Consider the following 12,651-nt stretch of genomic DNA (forward strand, 5'->3'; position numbering starts at 1 on the left):
ATCATTTCAACAAGTGCAAACCAAAAAACATTTAACAAAGTTCCACACCACTTCATGATTAAAAAAAAACCTCTTAGAAAAGCAGGAATAGTAAGGAACTTCTTTAAACTGATACAAGGCATCGAGAAAAAACCAACAGCCTTACAAAAATGAAAGATCTATTTTTTCCCCATAAGATAAGAAAGAAGGCAAGAATGTCTGCTTTCAATATTCTCATTCAACATTCTACTGCAAGATCCAGCCACTGCATTAGTGCAAGAGACGAAATAAGCGAGTGACAGTCAAAAAAGAAGTAAAACTGCTAACATTTGCACATTGTGTGGCTGTTTACCTAGAAAACACCAAGGCAGATAAATGTTTCTGAAGACAGAATGTACATATTCATTTGGATATATGTGAATATGAATTCACGTCTAAACATTCGCAGCTGCAGAACAATGCCGAGCCCCGGCCCTCCTTGCTTAGGAAGCTGGAGGAAAGCCCCAGGACACACGCGCACATGGTGTGGGGGTGGGGGGCGTGGTGTTCTACTTCACTTGATCTGGGTACAGTTTTCGGCAGTTGGCTACCAAGCTGCCCTTCTCCCTCACTCCAGCCTTGTCAGGGCACAGCTGTGTGTTTTGGCTCTCCTCACACCCTTCTAGAAAATAAAAATCCTCCTTTTAATCAATGTGCTGCACCAACATGGCTTTCAAAGTCAAATGCACTACTAGGCTTACAAAGAAAAACAACAGTCCCTGCCCCACGTCTCCCCACCAGTGAGTTCCACTCCTCAGAAGCACCTTTCAACTCTTCCTTTGATCATCTGTCTCCATATTTCCAAATATTATGCTTTAAATGCTCTTTTTAAAAGTTTATTGTTTGAGTGATCTCTACGCCCAATGTGGGGCATGAACTCACGACCCCAAGACTGAGAGTTGCACACTTTCCCAACTGAGCCAGCGAGGCACCCCTAAATGCTATCTCTTGATTTTTCCACTTTATACAATGTATTATATTATGACAGATGAGGATATTGCTCTGTCATGCACACCCTTCTCTGTCCCTCATGCTCCCCATATGGTTGTAACCTGTTTCTGGTTAAAATCATTGCCAGTGTTCATTGTGGGGCCAAATGACACATATCCTTCTAGGATGGAACCTTTTATTCTTCCTAGACTTAATAAATGTATCATTTGCTTGCTTCTCTGAGCCGACCTCTAAATCTTCCAACATACTCTGGCAGCTTCAGAGAAGCAGTGTCCCGGAGGCCAATACCATGAGATTTGCTGTATCTAAAATGTTTTTATTTTATCCTTCACGTTTGAGTAAGCTGAAATCTGGGCTGAACAAAATTCTACTCCCAATACCGAAGACACTGCCCCACTTTTTTCTAGTTTCTAACAAAGCTACTGAGAAGTGTGGTGTGACTCATCCTGAGACTTTGTAGGTGACCTGCTTTTCCTCTGGAAGGTTCTAAGATCTTGTCACCTGCATACAGAATTTTCAGAGTCCTGTAACCATGCGTCTTCGTGAGAATCTTCAGGTCTGGGAAGTTTTCTAATGTTCCCCTTTGAAGATTTCCTCTCCCCTTTATTTTCTGTTCTAGTTTTCTAGAATTCCATCCAATTAGTTAAATACTGAGCCTCCTGGATTCATCCTCTAGTTGTACAAAATGTTTTCTTTTCAGCACTTGCATCATTCTCTTTCTCTTTTTGCTTCCTATGAGATTTCCTCAATTTTATACACAAAACAAAACAAAGTATCAAAATTATAAAAATACTTAATTCTAAGTAGTGGGATTAGGAATAACTTATTTTTGTGTTCATGTTTTTACATTTTTCTACAACAACCATGGATTACTTTTAGAATCAGAAAAAAAAAAGCACATAATACTTAAAACATTAAGCAGAGGGAGAGGGAGAAAGAATAATGCGGTCCTTCAGGTTTCTGATACTCACCACCTACAAAAGCATCAAGCTACAAGGCAAAAGCATGTAAAGAAGGGGAATTGTTAGAAAGAGGCTTTTGTGTAGGTGGAAAATTTAGTGTAAATGTAAAGAAACATTTTTATCGAGTCAGTTTCAAACAGATGGTAAATAGGAGAATTTAATACAACTTAAGAGATCCAAACTCGACACAAAATGTAAAAGGATGTTAAAAAAAAAAAAAAAAAAAAAGAGTGTGAGAGATTCCTTCTAGGTGGGAAGTGATGGACAGAGACAAACCCACTACTGAGGGGCAGGCACAGACAAAAAGCCCAAGCTTCGTGTATCTCCTTCAAACGGTCTCCTTCAAAAGCTTACACTTCTAGGTTCTAGCTTAGGTTAGTTTCCCTCCACTCATTTAATTAATTCCCATTTTTAATTCCCATTTTTATTTATACCATAAAAATATAATTTAAATACATACTATGCACCAGAACCTATTAATATCTTTTTCAGAACTCCCTTTCATCTTTTTTCATTGCACATTTAAATGAGTTTCATTGCACGTTTAAATTAGTTACCCCATTTACCGCAGTATTATATTTTACCCCCTCCACAAGGATAATGGGCACCAGAAAAACCAACCGCAAGTGTCTGTGCACAGAAGGAAGCACAAGTTTGTGTTGGTCACAAGTGACATGTTGTCCCCCTGTCTGAAAAGTCCCCTTGTCTGACCACCAACCAGCCTGACCATCAGAACCAGGAAAATCCGCATTTAAACAGTCTTAAATGGGGGGCGCCTGGGTGGCTCAGTCAGTTGAGCGTCCGACTTCGGCTCAGGTCATGATCTCACGGTCCGGGAGTTCGAGCCCCGCGTCGGGCTCTGTGCTGACAGCTCAGAGCCTGGAGCCTGCTTCGGAGTCTGTGTCTCCCTCTCTCTCTCTGCCCCTCCCCCGTTCATGCTCTGTCTCTCTCTCTGTCAAAAATAAACATTAAAAAAAAAAAAAAAATTTAAACAGTCTTCAATGTTTGGGGACTGCTTTCTGTCTTAGCAGCGCACACAGGACATCAGCTCCTGAGGGGCAGGTGAGGCAGACGTGGGTGTGAGGCGGGACGCAAACACCAGACCGGATGGACAGGTGCAGAATCGGCAAGCAGCTCACCCACATTTCCTGAGACATGTGGAATGCACTTACCCAGTTCTCTTCTATTATTCCAATATTATATTTATCATCCCCGCCTGGGTTGCTTTGTTGCTTCTGCTCAGAATAAAATTCCTGGAGGGCTGCTAAGGCGTGGGAAGATAGCCGGGGGACATCATCATCCTCAGAGTCACTCATTTCACGAATCGTCTGTAACCTGCAAGTAAATGAACAAAGATGTTGTGCGGGTATTTTTTTTCCTTTCCCATCAAATAGCGATTTAGAGGGACACCTGGGTGGTTCAGTCATTGAAGCCTCTGACTCTTGATTTTGGCTGAGGTCATGATCTTACGGTTTGTGGGCCCGGAGCCCTGCATCGTCAGGCTGACGGTTTGTGGGCCCGGAGCCCTGCATCGTCAGGCTCTGTGAGCCTCTGTGAGCTGACAGTGCGGAGCTTGCTTGGGGTTCTCCGTCTCTCCCTCTGTCTGCCTCTCCCCCATTTGCACAGGACATTCTCTCTCTCTCTCTCTCAAAATAAATAAATAAACTTACAAAAATAGCAATTTAGAAATTTTTTATCTCACAGCAAGGATCCAAACTGGAAGTGAGGTTTTTGTTTGTTTTTCATTAATTAAAAAAAATTTTTTTTTTTTTTTTTTAATTTTAGAGAGAGAGCAAGCAGAGGAGGGCCAGAGAGAGACGGAGAGAGAAATCCCAAGCAGGCTCCCACATTCAGCGTGGAGCCTGACGTGGGGCTCAGACCCACATCTAAGAACTGTGAGATCATGACCTGACCTGAAATCAAGACTCAGATGCCCAACCAACTGAGCCATCCAAGTGCCCCTGGGAGTGGGTTTTATAAGGGAAACTCATATTTTAAATTTCTGAGATCAAACATCCACAGAGGTCTCCTACTAAACCACAGCTTAACAAATACAGGCTTCTCCTTTACATGTATCATTTTTACAAATGAGATTCTCCCATTTTTAAGACTCCTTGCAGAATGATTTTTTTTACCATAAATATCTAAAGACATATTTGGTTTTTTTCAGGCACTGCAATGGCCATGTGCAGACACTCACTGTGGACTCTCTGAATCAGAGATCTTTCCACCCACGAGTGTCACTGTTCAGGTGATCTAAGGCTCAGGGGTGTTATTGACAGGGTAACTGAAATTAGTATCGAAATTTAAAGGAATGACAAAGAGAAAGGGAAGAAGTAAAACACAGGGAGGGAGAAAAGGAAGATGTCTTGCAGGAACGGATGGCCAGGCCAGTCACTTCTTGTGGTACCACTGGAGTTAGCCAGACTGCTAGGTTAAGCCACAAGCTTGGTCTGGACAGCAAATTCTGCCCAAGGACTCCTGACCTCTCCAAGTTCAGAGGGTTCCCCAAACCACCCTCACATCCACTAATTTGCAAAAAAGACTCAGCACTCACTGAAAGCAATTATACTCACAGCTGCATTTATTACAGGGAAGGATACAAATTAGAGCCAGCCAAAGGAAGAGGTGCGTAGGGCAGGGTCCAGGAGAGTTCCAAACAGGAAGCTCCCGTGGCCCTCAGGAAGCATCACCCTCCCAGCAGGGATGTGGGACAATACGCACAGAGTCCTGCCAGCTAAGGAAGCTCTGCAGGCTTTGATTAAGGCTTTGTCATGCTGGCCTGAGTGACCGAACTATTGCCCACCCGAACTATTGCCCACCCGGCTGAAGTCAGCCTCCAGCCCCCCAACCAGGATGGCTGGATGTGACCTGAGGGACCTCCATGAATAACAAAGACCTTCCTATCACTTGGGAAAGTTTAAGTGTTTAAAGGTTACATCCCAAGAGCCATGACAAAGGCCAAACTTCCCTTTGACTGAGGTCATATTGCTTACTACACAGGTCAATACAGTTTTTTTAGTTTATTTATTGAGAGAGAGAGAGAGAGAGAGAGAGAGAGCGAGCAGGGGAAAGGCAGAAAGAGAGGGAGACAGAGAGAATGCCAAGCAGGCTCTGTGCTGTTAGCACAGAACCCAACGTGGGGCTCAAACTCATTAACTGTGAGATCATGACCTACGATCAAGAGTCTGATGCTTAACTGACGGAGCCACCCAGGGGCTGCCAAACACATTTTTAAGTCAAAAGTTATCTAAGAGAGTAACAACAACACTCCATTTGCTTTGTGTCACATTTTACATCAAAGTCTACACTTTTCAGCAGAGACTCCTCAAGAAAATTCGTCACGTTGCTCCCTTCCTCCTCCAAGACCTCTGGGGGTGTAGCTGATGGACAGTCTTGGCCTTCCGCCTGCGCCACCTACCAAGGGCAGCTGGTAAAACACCATTTGAACCTGGCGAATCCCGATGCTTAGGAAGAAGAGAGTTTAAAAGATGCTGAGCAGCCATTTCAAATGAGAAATAACTGCTTGATGCTTTTTTTCTCCTTTTCAAAATCAAAGAGACAGCCATTCCTAAAAACAACCAAAAAACCAAAACCAAGACCAAAAAAACCCTGTATATACCAACTACTGACAGTGTATTTTCACGTGCTAATAGTCTGTTGATTCCCTTTCCTTTCTTCATCAAAGACTTACCTGTAAAAGTTAACTAATAAAATATCTGGTCACACAAATTAAGCTAGAAATATAAATAAGCGTTCTATGAACAAGCAGTTTCCCCTCTAGGAAGAGAAGGAGCAAAACACAAGGTATATACACTATGATAGATTTATAAAGTTCAAAAACAAGTAAAATTAAACTATTCGTTTAAGGAACATATAGGCTTACATTCAAAGATAGGCTAATTTTGTTACTAAAACCTTCCTACGTAGAAGGCTCCAGGCTGAGAAGAGTCACTGATGAGTTCTATCAAACATATAAAGAAATGTTGATAATTTTATCACCCAGAAGACAGAGGAGAAAGGGATCCTTCCCAACTTGTTTAATGAAGCCAGATTAAATCTAACATGAACACGTGTCAGTATATAACTGGGCTCAACTCCCCATCAGATTTTGAGGGTGATCAGATATCAAAGGGGGTTGGGGGCATTGGTGGTAAGTGGTGGTGGTGGGTTTCTGGGTAAACTGATTTAGCAAGGTTCTTGCTAAAACTAGATTTTACAAAGTACACAGATGGGCCTAGAAGGTTCAGAAGCCTGACTCAAGGTTGGTCAAACAATCTTAGCTACAGGAAACTATGGCCTGCAGGCCAAATCAAGCCTGTGCCTTGTTTTTGCCAACAAATGTATTGGAAAACAGCCACACCCTTCTGTTTACATATTGCTTACAGTTGTTGTCCTTTTAAAGTTTGAACTCACAAACCACGAGATCACAACCAGAGCCGAGGTCAGATGCTTAACCTACTGAGCCACCCAGGTAGGTGCCCCTTGCCTACAGTTGTTTTTAATGATAAGCCTAAAATATTTATTATCTGGTCCTTTACAGAAAGTTTGCTGACTCCTGGTTTAACAGTATAAAAGAGAAAAGCCACATGATCATTTGCATGGATACTACAAAAGAATCTGACAAAATTCAACATCCATTCATGTTAAAAACTCTGAGCAAACTAGCTATAATAGGGAACCTCAATCTGAAAATGGGCACTGAAAAAAAACATACGCCTCATACTTTCTTAGTGGTGAAACACTGAATGCTTTCTACGCTCAGGAACAAGGGAAGGATGTTCACTGTCACCACATGCATTTAACATTATCCTGGCCTTTCCAGTTAATGCAAGAAGGCAAAAACAAACAAACAAAAAACAAAACAAACAGAAAGACAAAAAAAAAAGCAAGCATAAAGACTGCAAAGGAAGAAATGTCCCTATTTGGAGATATGATTATTCACAGAGAAAATCCTAAGGAAATAATGGTCTCATCCATGTGACCAGGTCAACATCAGTGGGGATAATTCACGTCAATGGCATGTACCTTTGATATGTAGTGATGAAAACAGCGCTTCATTTCCATGGTCTTCCCCTCAAAAAACATAATCCCAGTGTAAGCATGACCAAAACTCAGACACACCACAATTAAGAGACATTCTACAAAATATCTGACCAGTATTTGCCAAAACTGTTCGGTCATCAAAAACAAGACGAAAATGAGAAACTGTCACTGCTAAGAGGAGCCTAAGGAAATACGATGACTATCAGTAAGACAGTATGAGGTCCTAGAACAGAAAAGGAGTATTGCATAAAAACCAAGGATGTCTGAATAAAGTATGGACTTTGGTTAACAATAGTGTAGCAATATTGTTCATTAATTGTGACTAATGTACCATACTAACAGAAGATGTTAATAATAGGGGAAACGGAGTATAGGTATATAGGAACAACACGCTATCTTCATAATTTTTCTGTGAATCTAAAACTATTCTAAAATAAAGTTTATGAAAAAAATTTGTTTTAATGTTTATTTTTAAGAGAGAGAGGGGGGTTAGGAGGGGTAGAGAGAGAGAGGGAGAAGGAGACACAGAATCCAAAGCAGGCTCCAGGCTCTGAGCTGTCAGTCAGCACAGGGCTTGAACTCATGAACCATGAGATCATGACCTGAGCCAAAGTCAGACACTTAACCAACTGAGCCACCCAGGCGCCTCTATAAAGTTTATTTTTAGAAAATTTTAAGGAAGCATAACCAACTTCACCAACAAAAACTACTAGAAAGAGTTTATTGAAATTTCAGAGTACAAGGTCAATACAGAAAAATAAATTACATTTCTGTATTCTAGCAGCAAATAAATAGAAATTAAACTTAAAAGCAATTTTCCATTAAATAGCATAAAAATGCTTTGAATATATTTAACATAAAGGCTGTAAGATCTTGAAGCACCTGGGTGGCTCGGTTGGTTATGTGTCTGCCTCTTAATTTCGCTCCCTCTCTCTTGCAAAAATGAACATTAAAAAAAGGGGTGGGGGTAGGGGCACCTGGGTGGCTCAGTCAGTTAAGTGCAGGACTTTGACTCAGATCATGATCTCGAAGTTCAGAGTTCGAGCCCCGCATCGGTCTCTGTGCTGACAGCTTGGAGCCTGGAGCCTGCTTCGGATTCTGTGTCCTCCTCTCTCTCTCTCTGCCCCTCCCCCACTCGCTCTGTCTCTCTCTCTCAAAAATAAATAAACATTAAAAAAAAAAAAGACTTTAAGATCTCAATATTGAAAATTCCAAAGCATTGCTGAAAGAAATTAGAAAAGACCTAAATAAAAGGAAAGGTATACCATGCTCATGAACTAGATGAACCAGTATTATTAAGGTATCAATTGTTCCCAAATTGATCAACAGATTCAATATATCCTAAACAGAGTGTGTGTGTGTGTGTTTACTTAAAATAGAAACTGATGTGCTGCTTCTAAAATTTATTTATTTTGAGAGAGAGGCAGACAGACAGAGCATGAGCTGGGGGAGGGGCAGAGAGAGAGAGGGAGACACAGAATCTGAAGCAGGCTCCAGGCTCTGAGCTGTTGGCACAGAGCCTGACACGGGGCTCAAACTCACGGATGGTGAGATTGTGACCTGAGCTGAAGTCGGACGCTTAACTGACCGTGCCACCCAGGCGCCCCTCTAAAATTTATTTAAACATTCATTCATTAAAGGATATTAAGATTGCTTCCATTTTTTGGTTACTATAAATAAAGTAGTATGAACATCTATGTACAGTTTTACCTTTGTTTTCTGACTAAAGCTTTGTTTATATATACATCAAACAAATCATGGCACTAAACCACTTATCAATATTTTGATTAGCTTCTATATCCCCAGTGTGAGAAACAAATGGCCAAAATCAGAGTAGACCGATAAAACAAGTAAAACAAGTAAAAAAGAATGGCAATGCTGAGGAGAATGTAAGGATATTGGTACTCTAATTCAGGTAATAATTTAAATTGGTATAACCTCCTTTTGAAAAGAATCAGATAGTCTGGATATAAGAATATTCCTACTTGGGGAGGGGGGCACCTGGTGGCTCAGTCGGTTAAGCGTCTGACTTTGGCTCAGGTCATGATCTCACCATTCGTGAGTTCGAGCCCCGCGTTGGGCTCTGTGCTGGCAGCTCAGAGCCTGGGGCCTGCTTCGGATTCTGTGTCTCCCTCTCTCTCTCTGACCCTCCCCCACTTGTGCATGCACGCATGCGCTTTCGCTCAAAAGTAAATAAACGTTAAAAAAAATTAATTGAAAAAAGACTATTCCTACTTTCTGACCCAATTCTAATTTCTAAACTTTATATTTTGAAATATTTATAGATTCACAGGAAGTTATAAAACTAACAGAGGTCCAAGTATCCTTGACCTATTTTTTTTTTTTTTCTCATTCTAACAACTCTAAAAGCAGGACGTAACTTTAAAATAACGGTGTAGAAGTTTATTGTGGGCATGTTTTCTTAAAGTGGTGGTATTCTTATAGTCCATGGCATCTCGGACTCGATGAAATGGGATCACCGTACCAACTGCAGGTGGCAATGCAGTGAGCCATCCGTGCAGCACTTCCATCATTTTACAGCCTCAGAATAAAGTCACAAAGAGGTGAGGCTGTTCTGGGGGTTGGCACTGTCTGAGTGGTATCCGCGGGGAGGAATGGTGAAGAAGAGCGTGCTACTAGGGGATTCTGGGGGACTGTCTCCACACCTAGACAACTGTACTGGCCCAATCTGTCTGATGTGTTTCAACGTCTGAAAGACTATTTTTTAAATGTTCATTTATTTTGACACACAGAGAAAGCGTGAGCAGGAAGGGGCAGGCAGAGGGAGAGGGAGAGGGAGAGGGAGAGGGAGAGGGAGAGGGAGAGGGAGAGGGAGAGGGAGAGGGAGAGGGAGAGGGAGAGGGAGAGGGAGAATCCCAAGCAGGCTCCAAGCTCAGTGCAGAGCCTGACATGGGGCTCAATCTCATGACTGTGAGATCATGACCCGAGCTGAAATCAAGAGTTGGATGCTCAACTTACTGAGAGACCCAGGTGCCCTGATGTAGCTATTTTAGAACTCTAAAATCTCTTCAAAGGCTTGCAGTTTCGTCCAAAAGACAACTTCCAGTTAATTTGAGTTAATCTTGGCACATAGCTCAGCAGTGGCTACCCATCCCCCACTGCTTATTCCTGTGTCAGGTAGCTGTGCACATGATTCTACTTTGTGTTCGGTCTTAATATACAGAGCTGAGAGAGGATATGCTATCAAGTGTTTAATATTATTCACAGTTCCCCTAGAAATGAGAGGCACAGTGCCCCATGAAGGGCCACACGAAACCTGTCATATGTGGGGACAAGGAAGCAGACAGAGACCTGGAACTCTGTCTTTACTGCTAAGATGACTGGGAAGGAACTGGGTGGGGATGTCCCCTATTGGGCGCAAAGTAAAAACACACATTCTACAGTTTGCCGTTGGGAGCTTCGTGATATGACTTTGATGTGCCCATGAGAGCTGGTTTGCAGCAAAGGGGTAAGCAACTTTGGCCACTAGTTTGGCCCTGTAATTAACTGACACCAAATAAACAAATACAAAACCGAAGAACACACAATTTCAAAAGTTCCCGGAGCAGTTGGTACGCAACTTGTGGGAGCCAAGGTATGCAGTAAGGGCTCTGTCCTGCAAATACTGGGGATCTGTGTTCTGATCACTAACTGCTGCTTCTGATCATGGAGGCGGGGACACAGAGTCAGACAGCCATTACCACAAGGCTCCCACTGTTGTCATTACTTCCACCTCCAGCTGAAGCAACTTTCAGGGGATTTAAAGGGCCAACACTTCTTTCCTTGCTTTATTTTTCTCTTTTTCTCCTTTTGGGAGCCAGACATTTAAGGACTAGATCATTACACAAAGCAACTGCATATACAGGGGAATTTAGGTCACTGTACATGCCCAGGAAGAGGTGGAGGCTCAGAAAAGAACTGAGATAAGTTTACACCTCAGGCTGACACTCAGCACAGACAGCTCTACAACAATCAAAAAACAAAAATAATAAACAAAACAACAAAAACAGCAAATCCTTGGGAAGGGGGAGAATCTGATTTCCAGAGTTCCCACATTATTAGATTCAAATATCCAGTTTTCAACCAAAAAATTACAAGGCATACAAAGAAAATGGAAAATATGGCCCAATCACAGGAAACCAACAGAAACCACCCCTGAGAAAGATCAGATGGTAGACCTACTGTCTGAAAGATGCTAAAAGAATTAAATGAAGATATGGGGAAAACTAAGAAAATGATGTATGAACAAAATGGAAATATCAACAGAGATAGAAAACATAAAAAGGTATCAAAAGGGAATTCCAGAGCTGGGAATTACAATTACTGAAATGAAAAATTCACTAGAGGAATTCAAAAGCAGATTACAGTGGGCAGAAAATCAGCAAACTTGAAGATAATTGGAATTACTGAGTTTGCTGAAAAGACAGAATGAACAGAACCTAAGGCCATTGTATCAAGTGGACCAAAATACACATTGTGGGAGTCTCAGAAAGAGAAGAGAAAGGGACAGAGCAATTCTTTAAAGAAATAATGGCTGAAAACTTGCCAAATTAGGTGAAAGAACTATAAACACGTAAGAAGTATAATGAACTTTAGTATGATAAACTGAAAACACCCACACCAACACACATTATAATCACTATTAAAAGCCAAAGACAGAACCTTGAAAGCACCAAGAGAGGTGACTTGTCACATATTGTCACATAAAAGGGCTCACCAATAAGATCATCAGATTTTTCATCAAATTTTGGAGGCTAGATAGCAGTAGACTGATACACTCAAAATGCTGAACAGAAAAAAAAAAATCAACCAGCAACCCTACATCTGATGAAAACGTCCTTCAAAAGTGAGGAAGAAATTAAGACATTCACAGATAAAGAAAAGCTGGAAGTTTGTTACCACTAGACCTGCCTTGCAAAAATTGGTAAAGTGAGTCCAGCAGGTCAGAATAAAAGCACACTAGGCATGCCTGGGTGATTCAGTTAAGCATCTGACCCTTGATTTTGGCTCAGGTCATGATCTCACAGTTCATAAGTTTGAGCCAAGTACTAGGCTCTGCACTGTCAGTGTGGAGCCTGTTTGGGATTCTCTCTCTCTCCCTCTCTCTCTGCCTCTCCCCCACTTGCACTCTCCCTTTCTCAAAATAATAGACTTAAAAAAAAAATGAAAGGACACTAGACAGTGTAGAGTCATATGTAGAAAAAAAAGATCTCAGGATCTCAGGAAAGGTAAATGTGGGCAATTATAAATGCTAGTATTACTGTAACTTCAATTTATAACTCTACTTTTTGTTCTCCAGATTTAAGAGACTGATTGATACCCAAATGTCTATCAACAGACGAATGGATATACAAAGGAATATCATTCAGACTCCAAAAGGAAGAAAATTCTGATACATGGCTACACCATGGATGAACGTTGAGGACATTATGCTAAGTGAAAAAAGTCAGTAACAAAAAGACAAATACTCTATGATTCCACTGATATGAGGTACCCAGGGTCATCACATTCACAAAGACAGAAAGTAGAATGGCAGTTGCCAGGGGCTAAGGGGTGGGAAGAATAGGAAGTTGTTTAATGTGTATATAGTTTTAGTTTTACAAGATGAAAAGTGTTCCGGAGATGGACGGTGGCAATGGTTGTGCAACAGTGTGAACGTATTAACACTACTGAA

General features: G+C 41.5%; 1 protein-coding gene across 5 annotated transcripts in view; it reads right to left on the minus strand.

Moving 5' to 3' along the window:
* The window catches only part of EEF1AKMT1 (EEF1A lysine methyltransferase 1), a 29,258-nt gene that overhangs the window by 12,802 nt on the left and 3,805 nt on the right, over positions 1 to 12,651 (minus strand). For all 5 annotated transcript variants that reach the window (XM_027064512.2, XM_027064509.2, XM_027064510.2 and 2 more), the window contains exon 2: positions 3,104 to 3,266. In XM_027064512.2, the coding sequence (XP_026920313.1) occupies positions 3,104 to 3,266 (163 nt within the window). The remainder of the gene's footprint in view (positions 1 to 3,103; positions 3,267 to 12,651) is intronic.

Source organism: Acinonyx jubatus, chromosome A1 (genome assembly GCF_027475565.1).
Source record: "Acinonyx jubatus isolate Ajub_Pintada_27869175 chromosome A1, VMU_Ajub_asm_v1.0, whole genome shotgun sequence".
Taxonomy (NCBI): Eukaryota; Metazoa; Chordata; class Mammalia; order Carnivora; family Felidae; genus Acinonyx; species Acinonyx jubatus.